The sequence below is a fragment of the Cystoisospora suis genome (genome assembly GCF_002600585.1).
Source record: "Cystoisospora suis strain Wien I chromosome Unknown contig_1043, whole genome shotgun sequence".
NCBI classification, from domain to species: domain Eukaryota; phylum Apicomplexa; class Conoidasida; order Eucoccidiorida; family Sarcocystidae; genus Cystoisospora; species Cystoisospora suis.
Window position 1 is genome coordinate 26,488 of NW_027153844.1, and position 16,899 is coordinate 43,386.

Genomic DNA, 16,899 nt, shown 5'->3' on the forward strand with positions numbered 1-16,899 from the left:
CATACAGGGCGGCGGCGCAGAGTGGCACCGAGGGCGTTACAAAGGGAGCCGTTCTGAAGAAAGTTCGATATAATATCTGAGGCAGCCCCGCCATGTAGGCGAGTAAGGTATTTTGCCTGTATCATACTCCTTTTGCAGAGATGTATTCCGCGCCGTCCGGACACGTCCCTGACATATTGCGTGCCGTCATACGGGCACTCAACATGAGAACACTCTCGCCTATGGCAGGTTGTGTGGCAACGTGGGAAACTGGTTACGGCAGCTGGCGCGAAACACAGATCGGATGGCCCCACGGAGTTTAGGGTCTATGAAGAGAGTCGGAAATTCAGCCCATTGCCTCTGCTCATTCACGAGCCGTTGTTTCCTATCCCATGAATACACCCGCCAGCGTTGAACGAGCCGGGCGATGATCCATACGGAGCTGCTTCAGCCTACTTGCGTGGTGGCTGGCTCGCTCAGGTGACGCAGTGTCCTTTCCCCTTTCTAGCCCAACAGCACCAACTACGGTGTGTCCTCAGCTCGAGAGCAATAAACGGCTACACGGCTGCTATTTAGAACCTGCTCGCACTTTAGCCTCTTGACCTCGCCTTGTCGGTTTACTTGACAAACCTTGCGGTTCGCCCCAGCGTTTTAGCGAGCTTGTTGCCGGGTACGGCACAGATGCGATCACCGCGCATGCAGTCTCCTGTGGAGGCCCGGCGTAAAAAGAATCGGGAATGGCGTCCCATGCCAGTTCATGGGTCCTGTGACACACTTACCACGTCCCTGCCCATGGTTTCAGCTGTTGTTGTGGCTCCTTGCATACCATGGGTGACGTAGCCTAACGGGGCGTCGATGGTATCGTGGGTTGAAGGGCAATTCGCGGGGCGCCGTCTTGACCTTTCCGTTCTCTCCTGTCTCGTTTGGGTAACAGCTGGCGGGAGTTGGTCAGCGTTTACCTTCATGCCTCAACACTTCTCACGACTCCCCTTCCGTTTCCCGTGTACAAAGTAATCTTTTCTCGCCAGGACCTCAAGAAGGTGTTATCGTATGGCTTGCAATGCTTTTCCTTCTTTGCTTTCCGGAGGACGCCACCTTGGGATACGGCATGTCGCGGGGGCACGTGGCGTGCCTCGCTGATAATGTTAGCAGAAAGACGAGGAGACACTCACCTATAGCAAGCCGAGTGCTGGCAAGTCCACTCTTCTAGCAAGCCACAATGTCCGAAGTTATCTCTTTTAGCAACTTAGAATGTCCGGCAGTGGATCACTGCCCCCGTGATTTCTCCCGCGCCGTCTCGTAGCTTGTGAAGCTGTTCTTGTGGTAAGGCGATCTCGCAGCATCCCCGCAAGGCGACATCCGGAGCTTCTCACGGTTCCCTTCTACAGGTGCCCTGTTACAGTGCGCCGCATTCCCCGAGGTAAGGGTGGCTTCAGCTGACGGAGGAAAGATGCCTGCTGCCAGGGAGTCGCCGTTTCCTTCGAGGTCGCCTCCTGCGGACTCTCCTGATGAAGGGTATCAGCTACATTCGCCGGACCCTCTTCTTAGAGGACGTCGCGAACCGCTCCTGTATTCTCCGAGCCGCTTGTCTTCTGTAAGTGGGTCGTCTCCGTTTTCGTATGTGTCCTCCGATGCGCCGACCCACCGCCCTCTTAGGTTCCCATCGCGGCAGTCTGTTTGTAATGTGGTTTTGACCGGCTTGGCGAAGACGTTCCGTAAGGAGATTTTCTGGTGGTTGCTGACTCCCTTTCTTCTTCTTGTGCTTTGGCTCATCTGGTCAGCGTCAACTTCCATCTATTCCTCTTCCTCTCGTGGACTGGATTACGGTTTGGTGATCGACGCGGGTTCACATGGGTCCCGTCTTAGCGTCTTCTCGTGGCAGTCTCGTGTGTATGATCCGGGTCATCCGCTCACGGGTCCTGTGACAATTCCTTTTCCTTTGTGCCAAGGTACTGCGGGCCCAGCTCTCAGCTCGTTTGCAGAGAAAAGGGAGCTTTCTGGGGCACGTCAAACTCTCAAGACGATGCTCAATGAAGCTCAGGTGTGTCTAAGTAGACACGGGGTCTCTGCGGATGCGTGGGGAGAATTCCCATTGTTTCTCAAAGCAACAGGGGGAATGAGAAATCTGAGTCAAGGCGTGCGAGACTTTCTGATGGAGTCCTTGCGAGACGCTTTACAAGACCCCGAAATAAATCCGTTCCAGTTTCATAGATCGTGGGCGAGGGTCATTTCGGGAGAAGAAGAGGGTGTCTACGGTTGGCTAGCTGCGAACAGCGTCCGAGGGAGTTTGTCAGACGAACCAGAAAAAACGGTAGGGGCCCTCGATATGGGAGGGGCCTCCATGCAGATTACATTCTCTCCCGAGCACACGTCTGTTTTAGAAGACTTCAATGCTGTCCATCTTGGTGATAGACTTATCCGTCTCTACTCACATTCTTTCCTTGGTTACGGTTGGTCAGACGCGTTCAACCGAATCAGCACGGCTTTAGGTGTAGAGGTACTTCTCGCTCACATTCGTGATGACCCGGCTTTTGTCAAGAAGAACGCAAAAGCCGTGGAGTCTCTGACATCGCTTGTGTCCGAGCATACTTCGGCCTCTGGGGGCAGAGCACGTCAAAATAACTCATCGGGCAAAGACGGCCGCACGCCGAAGCGTCTCCGTTTGGAAGGCAAAGGAGAAGAAGATGAGGAAGGGAAGACACCGGAGAGGCAAGTGACTTTAACTGCTTTGCACCCATGTCTTCCGCGGGGCAGCAAAATCTTCTTCAAGATGCCTTCATTGGCGTATCCAGAGAGACGGTTCTACGTAGATCTCAACGTTCAGAAAATAGCCGAGTACATGCGGGCGGCCGAATATTCCCGCAAAGATATTTTGAAAACAGTTCAGTCGATGGCTCCGTATGGTGCCGAGATGAGACATACGCTTCAGGACATGCAGGAGAGCCACGCGGTTCCCGAGATCTCTCCGAAAAGCTGGGCAACCTCTCATGATAGGCCAGACAGCATGTCTGCTTTGCCCGCTGAAGGATACCCCCGCTGGATGGACGGAAGTAGGATTTTTGATGCTCCTGGTTCGTCTGCTGAAGGAGACGGTGACAAGCCTGAGAAAGATCGTGACACCGACAAAGGGTCTAAGAGCCCAGCTGACCCGGAGCCAGGGAGTACGGCAGCTTCACCAGGAAAGTCAGGTGCAGTGCTTGTAGGTCAGGCCGTTAAGCGGAGCCCAGACGCCTCGCGGGCTAGGAATCCTCTTCCGGTTCCCGTTCGGCCCGGCGATGCTCCGACGTCTGGTGAGCCTTCGGGACAGGCTCAGGGGGGGAAAGAGAGTGGCCCAACAGTAAGTGTTTCTCAAGACAGAACGGAAGGAACACGCGAGCAAGCAGGAGGCGTGGTACGCGCGGCGCAAGGAGAGCGGGGAGCGAATATGGCCGATGAACCTTCGGAAACAAGGGACAAACGAGGAGGGGTCGAAGTCACTCTTGATCTGAAGCCTAAAAACACATTTCTTTTTCATTTTCTCGGCAGTGGAGACTTCGGAGCATGCCGCGATCGAGCTTACAAGTAGGCTCCTTTCTTGTCTCTATGCACTCGACGGGTGTGACTGCTCCAACCTTTCTGGACAGGTGTACCACAGCGTGATCACTTTGTAATGTACTGGGTAGGGAGATATCCGAGTTTCCATGCAAGTCAGATAGCTCAGAGTGCACGTGCAGCGTGTGCGTTTGACTACGGTGAAAGTAGGGCGTTTTTTTTAGCCGCACGGCCCTAAGGCGGGTTTGTACCTTTTGTCTTCCCCTGACGCAGCCCGTGCAGTCGTTTGTACCGTGCTAGCTAGACAGATGGAATAGAGGGGGGCCAGGGCTTTGCTAGGTTTCACTCTTCCGAGGCAGTGTGGTGGGTGGAAGGGCCAACGCTATCAGCTGCACCTGAGTACCGTCTGTGCCTCGTGGCTTAGTACGGTAAGGGGAGGTGCGGCATTGATGAGTATACCGTCGTACTGTCTCGTACTTGCAGTCTTCGCGAGCTTCTTTAAAAAATGCACACAATGGAACCGGCTGCTGACCTAGAGGCAAGGGGAGATCCTTCGTAGGATTTAGGGCCTCGGAGGCGTCGCAGGGCATTGCAGCACCTAAAGCCGACGGAAGGTCGCAGCCTCCGCACCTTGTGTTGAGTGAATCACGCACGAGTCGCTATTGGCTTCAGAGGTCTCTGGATGAACCGGGTTCTAGGCAGTTTCATCCAGTCATGCCTCTCCCGTAGTCAGATTTGTCCCTACTACCAGACCTTTTTTTGTCCGGCTCTGCCGGGAGGGCACAGGGCAGACGCGGCCAGAGCCAGCGCCTGTTCGGGCAGCATTTCTTGGTAAAGGGCAGTCCAGAGTTGATGCGGAGAAGAGCTCTCAACTTTCGCGTCTACACACCGAGAGGCACTCACAAAGAGTACGTCCTGGATGCTCGTAGAGGAGGTAAACCCGCCGGTGTGTTGAGGACATTCCATCGAACCTCTGCCTTTTCTTCCGTCTTCTTGTTTTGGTACATCTGCCGTGATCTCTCTCAGACTCTTCCACAACTCCCTCTGCTTCATCAATAGCTGTTCGTTCAACGGCGTCTACCAGCCTCGCCTGGAAAGCAGCAAGTGAGATATCTGGGTGACGAGCTCGCGGGGGGGCTTCAGCGTGCAAGGTGTAAACACTCTTCTGGAGAGTCGCGGGTACATAAAGGCGCTTGATCGGGGGCGTACAATCGCAGATCGTCTTTTTTTTACTGTATTCTCCCTTTTCAGGGTCTGTTGTTTGTCATTGGTCTTGAGCGTGTTTTCCAGCAGCGGGTATATACTTTTGATCCTTACGACAGCAGCCCCAGAGGTTTCTTTGGGGCAGGCTGTTCCTTCGGGTCCATCTGCACGCATACCGCTTTCGGGAGCTGTTTCCTCAGGTTCATTGACAGGCGGCAATGAGATCTTGCCCTTGTCCTGGTACGAAAGAGAAACCTGTCTACAGGGCGTCGCAGTCTCTCGTGAGCGCCGCCTGCTCCGGGTGAACTAGGGCACGCTACATGTCGCAGAATGTTGTCCCTGACAGAAACACGTGAAGAATTAGTCTCACTCCTAGGGGTAGGTGTACAAGTAGGTGTTGCCGGTCAGATTCCCTCTGCTCATCCGTGTGTCCGGGGAGACTTTTACGGTGCGAGGCTAATTCCTGGGCCTTCCATACCGTGACCGTAGCTTCAGGAGGTGGGCTTGGTGGAGGAGTCGCAGTTCTCTCTTCTTGCAATTGTCCTGCAGATTCATAGCCTTCGGCCAATACAGCAAAATACATGCCACTCTAGGCCTCCGGAACCCCACGCCTTTGTCCGCTTTCCTCGAGGCGACAGAGACAATCTGCAGCTTTCGGTTGGCGCGTTTGAAAGCCCGAAGAAGAAGAGGCCTCTATCGACCATACGGAGATGTGAGTTCGTCACACGCATCTCGGCATTGTCTCGGTGCTCGTGAACGGGAGGCTGGATATTTCGCGTGAATGAAAATGCTAAATGCTTCACTTTGTTGTAAAGCAGTGCATTTGGTGAATGTGCCCTCTACGTGCCGCGTATGGAGTGTGCTATGTGCAGACCCTTGGATGGGTCGGCCTACTCGTGTGTGTCCGCGTAGCGCTTGTAAATAGCCAACAATCTCGGTCGTGTCCCGACGGTATGCGCGCCTAGACGCTTATCATCCGTGTACTTCGAAGGAACCGAAGTTCACTTTCCAGACACAGCTGCCCCTTTCTGCTTTTCAGACACCTCCGGCGAAACTGAGCTGCTCACAAGTTGGTTCAGTGCCGTCTCCCCACTGTAGGCGACAGTAGCAGCCAGCAGGTTGTGACGTGAAGTCTGTCGCCGCTGCTGAGTGACTGTCAATTTCTGGAGTGCGTTTCGCGGTAATCTGAGGTCGCCGTGTACGCGGACACCTTCACGGTGACCATGGGGAGTAGGCGCATAGCTTGATGTCCTGATCGAAAGCCGGATAGTGCTGGTGGTGTCCTCCGAATTTTCTTCCCTCCCCCCGGGTTATGTTTCCGTCAGCGGTGCAGGAGACGGGCAACTTGCGCTGTGGAGGTTTTATGCGGGTCGTGCACAATGCCACAGCGCCCGCTCAAAGGGATATCTTCATATATGATTCGTGTCCATGCAGAGCTCACTTACTAAGCTCTGCTGGAAGTCTTTATGGAGCTTCGCGGTTCTTCGGCAGGGCTTTGGCTTTTCGCTGGACTCCGATCAGATTTCCTTCTCCCCGACGACGGGTACTTTGGAGGACGACCCCGTCCCTGGGTGGACGATGGGTTCAATGATCAGCGAAGTCAATTACTTTCCATGGCAGATGCCGCTAGAGTGAGTCGGGGGTGATCTGCGAGGAGTTGCGTCTTCAGACAAGGGTATTTTGGGTGAATGTAGACTAGTGGCTGAATGTGAAGAGAGCATGGTAATCGCAAGGGTATAATACGCTTGGGATTTTTTGGCTAAGTCAACGGCGGGTCTCGGTATCATGAACGTGATGTTAGCGATGTAATGGCGGGCAGACATGGCCGTCGATGTGCGTCTTGCTACAGCAGCGTGCACTGTAAACCGGCCTACATTTCCGTGTTCGGGCGAAGGAATCCCAGTTCACACACTCTTTGAGTTAACCATTGCCGTGTGTGTACATTCAAGAAACCCTGAAGTTCTGAGTGAGTATCCCGTCTTCATGTAAAGAAGCATGGGGATGTCGGCGATATTGTGAAAACGGTGCTGTCACACAACGAAGCGCACAAGGAAGCTGTGCGGCAATGTGTTTGTCTTGCCAGGAAGTATCAAGGCCTGTTCCACTTCGCCGTGGCGTTCCTTTTGATGTCGGTTATTCTGGCGATCATCTTATACCATGAGGTTTCCTATCTGCGGAAGCGTCTAAAGGAAGCGGAGGAACGCCAGATCGTCGACTCTGTCGCCGTATCCACAGACTCTCCCTGTCGTTGTCTGTCCTCATCGTGATGTTTCGAAGTGTAGTGGAGGCTTAATGGTGCAAGCGTATACACCGGAAATACGGGAAGTGTTCTAACGAAGAGAAGTTCTTGACCTGCTCAGGAAATTGCAGCGCCTTTGCACCAGTGTTTTCCTAGTGTTCGATTGGGAGAACCGACGGAAGAGCCCGCAGAAGAGAGCGTTTGACGGGCTGCAGCACGTGACGAAGCGGATGCCCGTCCAGTTGACTAGGCTTCCGAATTCCGATGCCTCGCCTTCTGCGGGCATCCAGTGCGAGAGCGCGTAAAGACTGTTTGTCATCCGGCTCTCTCAGGAACTTTTTCTCCGGGAAACGGATATTTTTTTTGACTCCGCCGCTGTTTCTGAAACCGCTCGCGGTGGGTGCTGCTTCTGCGTTCGCGGGCCGGGAAAGAGTACTCACTCATATTTCACAGTCTCTGTTTTGGTCCGCTTACAATGCTGGTCGTCTGAAAGTAGTACCCAAACTTGTGCTGGTTCGTTTTATCGTGCCAGAGGCTCAATAAAAGTTGACCATTCGTGAGGACAACTGATTCCGTGGCAAAGACTTTTTCCAAGCGCTGGGGTGTACATGGTGCTCACCCGCCTCCATAGGACGGCGGTGAGCGGTCTCCGCATCCGCTGGTTCCGCTTATATTTGTTTCTTTCTGCTTCCCGCGCTAAAACGCTATGGGCGTTGCCTACTCACCCTGCTTTATATGTCGCTCGCAACGGAAGCATCTGCAAAGAAGCACAGGACAGCAACCAGCCGGAATTCGCTCTTTTTCTGGCGCTGGCTTCGCCGATTATTGTCCCCCGTGAGCGGCATCATGGCTCTTCTGCTACAGCGGTGGCGCGACACACATCGGAGCATCAGTCACTACGTCACTTAGTACTGTGCTGTCAGCTTTTCTAACGAGAGACAGTGTCGGGTGGGAGCGCGTCGTCTCCAACACTGGCCGATAGCCGCGAGCCAGGGAATACTTTCTGTGCTTCGGATGCCGTTTGCTTGCGTGCTGAGAATTTGCTCAATCGTCCTCGCCTCCTGTGGAAGCGGATCTATCCCGGCCACGCGAAATTTAGAAGGAAGGAGCATCCGCCGTGTTTTTTTACCTGGCTCTCTGCAAGCGATTACCAGGACGGTAGACCTGGATGCCTTGCCCAGCAGCAACAATCACCCCTCTGCTCAAAGCTGTCTCCTCGTTGCAGCCCCACGTAGCCTCTCCGTCGCATCAAGTAAGTATTGTTGGTCGAAAGCTGCTGGTAGGCTTCCAGATAGCTCGCTTGCTTAACACCTGCTGGGACTGCAGATAGCTCGCTTGCTTAACACCTTCTGGGACTGCAGATAGCTTCAAGGCCATAGATCGCGATGCGGGGTGCTTTGTTGCATGCGAGCTAGGAATGCATGTAAGGTGCTCGTCGATTGCTCCCGCCTTGTGGAGTTCAGTCGACTGGTGACGGCCCGCCGGTCAAGTTAATGCGGAAAATCCACCCAACCAAACAGCAGCGTCCGAGAGACTGCGTTGGTTGTCGGGCGTGCCTTCCAAGTTTCAGCACGTCTGCTTCGCTTATTCCCCGAGTTCCCCCGCCTCGGACAGGTAGGTAGACGAACCCTTTCTAACGCGTACGCGCTGAAGCTGTAGGCCGTCACGGGTCCGGCTATGTCTAGCTTTGCTCAGTAGCGGTACTCTGGATTGTTACCGTCAGAGTGAGATCCCATGGAACGGTCACGGGGGTGGACTTGTGCGTAAGCAGTGTGCGCCCTCCTTCAGCTGCCGGGGAGATGTCGAAGAAACTACACGTGCTGGGATGGGCAGAAGCTGCCAAGAACCGCTTTTGCCTCGCAACGGCAGCGATGAGGAGAGCCGTGTCTTCCAGGAAGAAGTATGTCCGACCGTTCGAGTGCCAAGACCGTAGAGGGGAATCGGAAACAGCAAGGTCGGTAGTGAGCCGCGGGAAGGAGCTCAGCGACTGGTTATTTTCGAATGCGAGAGATGCTCCCATTTACCGCTTCCGTGGAGACAAGTACTCACACTGCTACGGTGTGCCCAGACGGAGTGGCTCAGCTGGTTCAGGGGGAAACATCTTCTTTTTCGCCGTGCTGGGCGTGTTTGTGGCAACACTCTTCGGCGTTCCGGTCTGGTTTATATTCTTTTATCAAGTTCATAAAGCAAAATATGAAAAACTCGCGGCGGGAGACGACGAAGAGACAAGCTGAGTCCCTGTCCCATCGTCTTTTCTCGATGTCTTTCCTCCTCTCTTGTGTTTCATCTACTTCCATGGTCTGTGCTTTCTCTTGTGTGGTCCATTGTTCGTCAGTTGGGTCGGCTCCACTGTACTTGATAAAGACTACCTTTCCTGAGAAGGAACCGCCGTCCTTGGTAGCTTACTACACAGGAGGAGAGCCACGTCTGTATTATTGAGGTGTAGCACTCATCCTCAACAGGATTCGCTATTGTTCCCCGTCAATGAGACCTTACTTTAAAGGACTTGAGTCAAATGGTCTTCCAGTTGGTCTTCAGTTCATTGCATGCCACTTGCCGAGACTACTGTTCTGCTAACCGAGGCGAGGAAATTTTCACAGGCGAATGCCTGGCGCGCACAAAAGAAAGCACTTCCTTAGCTACTTCCAATACGGCAAACGCTTTCTGCGCGTTCACAGGCCGCACGGGTCCTTCCTGCGCATACAGGTCATGAATGGTCTGCACGAGTGTTGTTAGCTCCTGTATCTCTTCTTCTGTAAGTGGGACATCCCTTTTCTCGCTTCCACCTTCGCTACTTTCCTTTTCGGGCTTCCGCTTTGGAGCTTTTCTCGCTGCGTCCAGATCCTTCTTCAGTCCCTGGCCGTCTTTTTCGGCGAGCTCCTGAGCCCTGCAGACCTCAACCACAAGCCATGTGTCTCGAGTGTACTGGAACTACATCCAAGTGTCGACGCCGTGATGGTGGCGTGGTAGGAAAAGCGTATTATCCGTCCGCTTGCCAGTCACTATGGCGGTGTCGTGATTGTTCACTTTGTACTGTTCAGGAGTCAGGGACTACCCATGACTACGGCTCGCTGACGGCTGTCACGGGCTCGCGGGGCACGCTTCGGGTAGCCCAGTCCCTGCGGTCACCCGAGAGAAACCGTTTTGCTACTGGGTATGGAAGCGCTGCTCCACGAGAACGTAAACATGTGGGGTACCTTGCGTGCCACTTCGAACCGACTACTCTTTTTCTGGAGTGACCTCCAGAAGAGAAAGTACTTGAAGACGACAGGCGAATGGAGATTTCAGTCTTGTCAAATGATAATAGCTCGCCTGTGTTGTACCTGTCTTGTGTTACGCGCTGTACTTCGCCTACGTGCAGACATTGAAATGTCATCTCGTCACATAGATGTACCGCGCACCTTTGAATCGCACACACCGCTGCATATTGGTTTCGCAACTTCTGCGCTAGACTCGGATCGTACATCCCAACGCCGGCACCGTCACATTCTGCAATCAACGCCTCCAGTTCTTCTTTAGGGGTCTCTTTCTGACTGTCGTCTTGCAGAAGTTCTACTACTCGGGCCGCAATGTCGCGCCGTCTCCGTTGAAGTGTCCGGAGTGAGTCCCTTTCTTTGCCAATGGCTTCAGATCGTGAACTCTTTGAGGGAGATTGTTCTCTGTCTGACACATCCAGAAGTGACATTCCAGCTGAAACTTTCTGCAGCTCGGTTCGCAGCACTCCGGTGATATCCGAGGCATTCTCGGTCTCAGGGGCATTCTGTCTGTTGGCAAGACCGACTACTTTTTTGTCTGCGGCAGCCTTCTGTTCCATCTCTCCACCAAGCGTAAGCAATCTGGAGGCACCAGGAACCATTACAGTCCTCTCTCTGTACTTGGCAGACAGTTTATTCAAGAACTGTTTGATCACTGGGTTCCGATGTATGGTTTGAGAGAGCGGCCGGCGAAGAACTACGGGGCTCGGCGCTGTTAGCTCAATCTCCGGAGCCACTGCTTGCGGTTCCCGTTTCCAATCCTCTCCCTTTGCCGTCTTGGTCGAGGGGGTCTTCTGAGCGGCAGACTGTTTTTTCACGTCTCTATCAGCCCCTCCCTTTCCTTTCTTCTCCGCGGGTCTGCCTTTCAGTTGTCTTGCTCCACTTCCTTCGTCCGCCTCTTTGCTGTTCAGCATGTGTGCTGAGCCGTTTTCGAGCACGCCCAAGAATTGCGAACCCTTAATCACTCCCGCTTTGCTGAGGTCGAACTCCAGATTGAAGAAAGAACGCAACTCATGTTCGGTGGCCTCAGTAGCTTCTTGGAGTGGCCTGCAGGTTGAGAACGACTGCACAGATACTTCTGGCAGGTCGGCTACGTCCTGGCCATCTTCAGCCTCTTCAGGGGCTTCTCCGATAACACGGAGGAGTTGCATTTCATCCATCTCCAGTCTCCAAAGTACCGCCTGCTTGAAGGCGGCAAGCGACGAGAGGGCTTCTGGAGGGTCTCGCTCGGGTACCATGCTGGGCTCTCGTTTAGCTAAAAAAGCGTTTCGTGACTTCTTCGAACGGTCCGCCCTGCCCGCTTCGCCTTCATTCCAAAATGACAAGAGCTCGGCCTCGAACTCCTGCCTGGAACAATCTTTAGCGAGGTCGATCTCTGCAGATGCTGTGACATCTACTCTCCAGGTACCACCATCCAGGCAAGTCGCCGCCCGGAGACGTTCCTCCGAAAGTGTTTCAGTCATGCGAATCCCGCAGTTCGCCTCTTGCCTGGGCTGAGATTCTAAACTTCTCGAGTCCGCGACCCCAGCAAGTGAGTCAAGAGACGGAGCTGCTTCAAACGACTCGGCTTCTGAACACGGTTCCACCTTCTCTGTCTTCTCGCCCCCTGCGTTAGCTTTTCTAGCTATCACTTGCAGCACGTACTCTGTCCCCGCGTCCAGTTCAAGGTGTGGAAAGCTGACTACCCGTCTTCCCTCACACTGTGCTAGAATTTCTGTCGCAGGCTCCTCGGGGAGGCTCCGGTCGTGAGTCGGCGTCATTTGGCTGTCAGCGTTCTTAGGTTCCGGCGAGGCCGGTGCTGGGCGCGGCTGAGGAGCCGGCGACGCCGGCCGGTTATTGCCACGCTGCCGGGATGCGGCCGACTGTCCTACTGCTGCCGTACTTCCAGGCGTTGGCACGACCGAAGGTTTACGCGCTTTCGTCTGAGCTCGGGGCCGGTAGACTGCGGAGAGGCTGGCAACCAGGAACGCACTGTCGAGGTTTTCAACGGTAATTCGCAGCGCAGCGGTTACTGCTTGAGATGCCTTAGTAGTAAGTCGCTCGCGTAGTACAATGTTCTGCGGATTCGTGGTGGCACGGTCGGACCAAGCCGCTCTGAACGGTAGATTTAGAGTGGTCACACGGAAGGCGTCGGCCTGCTCGTCCTGGGAGTCTTTCTGCGCCTCAGCACGTCTAGCTCTGGACCCCGTTACAAGACCTTTCGCCCCAAGCGAGACGGAAAATACGACGGCTGGCACAGGCGTTGGCAAAGCCGCTTCTATCATTAGCAGATAGGTAGCTGTGTCAGCCGAATTTTTCGCCCGGTTCTCCGCTGCCCCCGTCTTGCCCTCTCCGAGAGCCCGCAGATCAGCCACATCAATACGCAGGAGGGGGCTGATGGGAAGTTGTTTGAGGTCTGATTCCGGGACGAACGCTCGAACACTCGGGTTTTTCGACTCAGCTAACAAGCTCAGAGGCTCGCGCTCCTCCAGGGGTGTAGGGGCACGGCAACTGCCGGGCACCCGCACTCGGCCAATTGTGAAGCGCAAGAATGGGTTGAGGCCTCCGTGGGGCAAATTGACGGAGATGAACAGACAGGAGGAAAGGGACGAACCAGCAGTTTTTGCCCCCGGCGGTGGGCAGAGTGATTGGAGCGCCCGGAAGTTGACCTCGACTTCTGCTTTGTACCAGACCGCATAGCCAGTGGGAATAGTGGTCTCTGGTGCTGTAATGAAAACTTCTTCGACGTGCATTCCCAAATGGGTCTGCAGAAAGTCCTCGACTGACATCATCTGACACGATGACGGATTGTCCACCAGTTCTTTGTCTGTTGCAGGCACGTCGGTGCCTTGTTTTTTCGCTTTAGTAGCTGTCAGCGAGGAACTCGGAGCTAAGTCGACTGTAGTGTCCTCGCGGCTTTCAGCTGGCCAGCGCACACGGAACACGCTACTTCCGGAGGGAGCATCAAGCCAGACGATGAGAACGTACTTCCCGTACGTCAGATTCACGTTTGTGACCGTGCGACCACGTGCGTCAAAACTCAAGCATTGTGGCGCTGAACAGATCTGAAGAGCGTGACCCATATCCGGCTGAGTCAAAAAGGAGGAGAACAGCACAGGACTCTCAGTTTCTCTCCAGAATCTCCGTGACTGCCCGGCTGGCGTGGTGGGCCCCTGGCCACCACACTGTTCTGCCTTCCACAACTCAATATCCTGTGCCACAGCGTTGCGCGGGTCCGGCCCCATTAACGAGGGTACTTCAGACACGTTGCCTCCGCTTAGCCGATTCCACATGGAAAGCTGAGGAACGCATCCAGTCCAAGACGGTAGCAACGAAGTAAGATTCTGCACAATGCAAGCGCATCGGGGAACCCTGGTCTTGCTTGTATCCAAGTGCGCTTGGCTTTCCAGCTCTGTCGCTCCAGGCTCAGGCGCCGCCTGGTGTCCTGGAGTGTCTTTGATCTCCTGTGGAATCGGCGGTTTTGGGTCAAACTCGAAGAAAACAGGAATCTGACGAAAGCAGCTTTGCAAAAAGGCTCCACTTGTCGTTCGTCGCCTACGGAGTGGCGGTCGTGGCAGGGACCCGTCGCTTTTCTCCCCTTCTTTGATGTTAGCTTTTTGCATTCCACCCGAGGCCGGCGGCCGCAGGTTCAAGCAACAAATCATTACTCGGAGTGGGAAGATCTGCGGCAGTGTAGTCTGGTCGTAGTCGAAGAAGTCGCTGGAAGAGACGGTATCGAAGAGTGCCGCTGGCACGTACAGATATAGGCTGGGAGAATGACACAGGCTTGTCAGCTCCTCCCAAGATATCCAAGCGGTGCCATCGTACGCGACACCGTCTGTCGGGACATCTGGCACGTTTTTAGGAGGCCAGGGCATCTGGCATTTCTGTAGTATCTCTCCGAGTACCGCTGCTGGAGCTTTCGCCTGTCCGCGTCAGCACCGCGCCGCACACATATCAAGGACAGTGCCGTGTGAGGGATGTCGACAGATGCTGCACTCTGTCCAGACCTTCCTCTCTCTCGTACATTTGTCTAAACTGTGGGAAGCAGTTGAGACTTCGACTCCTGTCACCGTCATCGCGTTCCGCCAATGAACGCTGCCCGGGTTGTGCCTGGAAATCAGTTACGACCAAGCCATGAGAACACTAGTACAGACTAACAGCTATGAGGAGCAACTGTTTCTAGTTCGCCTAGACAAGGAGTCGGGTTACTGCGGCTGGTACTTGTTAGATATCTGCAAGAAAATGTCGAGACCGCGCATCTCTAGTGGTTTGCACTTGCTCGGTGGCTGGGGGCTCTCCTGTCCATGCAACAGCGACAAAGCGTGGTTTGGCAAGGGCTGGTTTTCCGCCGGGTGGCCAGCACCGAGTGATCTATCTCTAGCAGTCACTGGTTTCGCGGCGCACGTCTTCTTGTAACGATACCTGGGGAAATATGTAACTGCGACGCGCACCTTGTTCGATCCCGAGCCAGTGAACATGTCGAGTCTGTTGGCCTTCGGAGGGTGGCTGTCGTGCGCGCTGCCTAGCTTCCCGGTGTCATCCTGTTTCTGGCGCACTGTGGCCGGTCTGCTATCCTCTCCGAAGAGGTCGCGAACCGTTGTCTCAGGCAGAGGGTGGGGCAGCTCGTCACCAAGAAGATGCTCCAGAATCTTTCCCCACGGCTTACAAATCACAGTGTGGCCGTAACTATCCTTCCGAAGCTCCTTCTGTCTCCTTTCCGCTTCCACCGTTGCTTTCTGCAGCATGCTCTCTCGTCTATTTTCTGGGTGATCGGGGCTGAGTACTGAGAACACTCCGTGGAAGTCCTCTCTGAAACTATCTTCGAGGACGGGAAACTGCGCTGCCCCATGAGAACGACTTCGAGTCCTGGCGGCATTATCATGGCTGACGTGAGGGCCTCCACTTAACATGAGGTTGCCGCTTCTCAGACACACTTGTGAGCCATTCGGGCTGATGTCGCACAGAAGCCATGTAACCGGTGAGAGGTCACTGGCGCTTTGTTCTGTGGCTGGATGACGATCAGGCGGACACTCAGTGTTTCGGCAAGCGGCTCCACTGCTCGCAGCCAAGAAGGCCCACCGCGACTCCCCGTCAGCGTTGTCCTTCTCGGGCACCTGCCCGACACTGGTGGGTTTGAGCTTGACGCTGGCCCAGAAACCTCTGGAGATAAAATGCCGTATCGCATCCACGCTCAGCGGGTATTCTGTTTCTTTTCGGCCTGTGAGAGCCTCAAGGAGGGCGACGTCCACGACGTTCCAGAACATCTCCGGCTGGTATGCTTTCCACAGAGCTTTCGTAAGCAGCAGGGGCCACAGCTCACGCCGTTCTTGAGATTGAGGGGCTAGGGGCTTGTTGTCCGAGTCACATGGAATCAAGTCGTCAATTTCAATGATACGCCAGGATGAGTTTAAGTACAGACGCACGTAGTACAAACCCTGGGGGTTGTACAGCGGCCAGCCAGATTCCGTCTGGGGATAAATCAACTCCCAGAGGAAGAGCCCTTTCGGTATGAAAACTGCATTGTCCGCAATAACGTTGAAAACCGATATCAAGCTCGTGGTCCAGTTCGTTGCAGTTGGGCTCAACGCTAGCGCGACATTTCGCGTTGTGAATGAGTCCAAGCTTACAACGACAGGCTGGCTGTCCCCCGCAGATCCGACCAGGGATTCTAGATCTACTTGGGCAAGCAAGCGGTCATCACTCAGCTTTATGGAGGGCTCAGTCGATACTGTTTTCCCCCCTTTTTCAGTACCTTGCGGCGACCCTGGATTGTCTGATCTGCCTGCCTCGGCTGCTTTCTTAGCTCCTACTGCGGTGCTAGTGGCGGACGTCCCGCCCACATGTCCCTCGCTCCGCGCTCCTTTCCTCTGCAGCATGATACAGGCAGTCTCCTCGCGTGTTTCGGGCTCCGGCTTCACTCTGTTGCTGACAGGGCGCGCCGCACGAAACTTCTGTCGGTTACTGGAGTCCGCTGACTCGCTTGCATGGGTGGGTGCAGCGGTTGGCGAGTAAGAGCTTACAGGGTACTCGTGGGGAGGCAGCGTGTCATCGAAGCACGCCGGGGCTCGTTTCCATCCTGCTGTGCGCCTTGCCGTGCAGGGCGGTAGCGAGCTACTTAAAAATTTCGAATCATGGAACTTGGAATTGTCTGTGAGGTCCCACGACGCAGGGAGCCTGACTTCATGGGGATTTTTGAATGTTTCAGGTAAGAAGAAGTCCGAGAAGTCGAGTGACGGAAGTCTAGGCCACTTTTCTGGCTTGGGGGGGAAATGGAGTGGAGACCGAATCGTCTGAGAGTTGCAATCGCCCGGAGCGAGCGCCTCCCCTACTGCCTTAGGAGCCATAGCTAGATTCGGCCAACACAACTGGCCCGTCCAGGTCAGCTATGCCACCGGAGAAGGGATCCCCAGGCTACCAGTTCCGCCGTGCTGTCACAAGGCGTGCCACTAAGGAGACCGCTTCCCTCCTCTTGCCACCTTGTGTCCAAGGTAACCTGCGCTGAGCAGACAGTTGCTCACAAAGCGGTTCTGCTGACGGTTCGCCGGGAAAATGGGGCAACGGTTCCTCTCGAGTAACGTCTCTGCGACCTGATGGCCGGTGACACTCGGCTAGTTCTCGAACGCTCGCTAGTCTTCAGAAGGTCATCACCAGTCTGCATGACGTTTACTCTTGTCAAGCTTTACACAAGCCCTCAAGCGCGTGAAACTGGCC

At 54.7% G+C, this 16,899-nt stretch overlaps 3 protein-coding genes across 3 annotated transcripts; all 3 read left to right on the plus strand.

Moving 5' to 3' along the window:
* The first annotated feature begins 750 nt into the window (after nucleotides 1–750).
* Nucleotides 751–7,363, plus strand: CSUI_002489 (gda1 cd39 (nucleoside phosphatase) family protein). The gene is made up of 5 exons (XM_068062689.1): nucleotides 751–3,540; nucleotides 4,537–4,614; nucleotides 5,263–5,425; nucleotides 6,148–6,344; nucleotides 6,797–7,363. Exons 1-5 carry the CDS (start codon nucleotides 1,430–1,432, stop codon nucleotides 6,978–6,980), a joined length of 2,733 nt encoding a protein of 910 aa, XP_067925337.1. The 5' UTR covers nucleotides 751–1,429; the 3' UTR covers nucleotides 6,981–7,363.
* Nucleotides 7,364–8,430: 1,067 nt separating this feature from the next.
* CSUI_002490 (uncharacterized protein) lies at nucleotides 8,431–14,394 on the plus strand. The gene has a single exon (XM_068062690.1). The coding sequence runs from the start codon at nucleotides 11,119–11,121 to the stop codon at nucleotides 11,701–11,703; it is 585 nt and encodes a 194-aa protein (XP_067925338.1). The 5' UTR covers nucleotides 8,431–11,118; the 3' UTR covers nucleotides 11,704–14,394.
* Nucleotides 14,395–14,455: 61 nt separating this feature from the next.
* CSUI_002491 (uncharacterized protein) lies at nucleotides 14,456–16,716 on the plus strand. Its single transcript, XM_068062691.1, has one exon. The coding sequence runs from the start codon at nucleotides 15,697–15,699 to the stop codon at nucleotides 16,198–16,200; it is 504 nt and encodes a 167-aa protein (XP_067925339.1). The 5' UTR covers nucleotides 14,456–15,696; the 3' UTR covers nucleotides 16,201–16,716.
* Nucleotides 16,717–16,899: the final 183 nt, after the last annotated feature.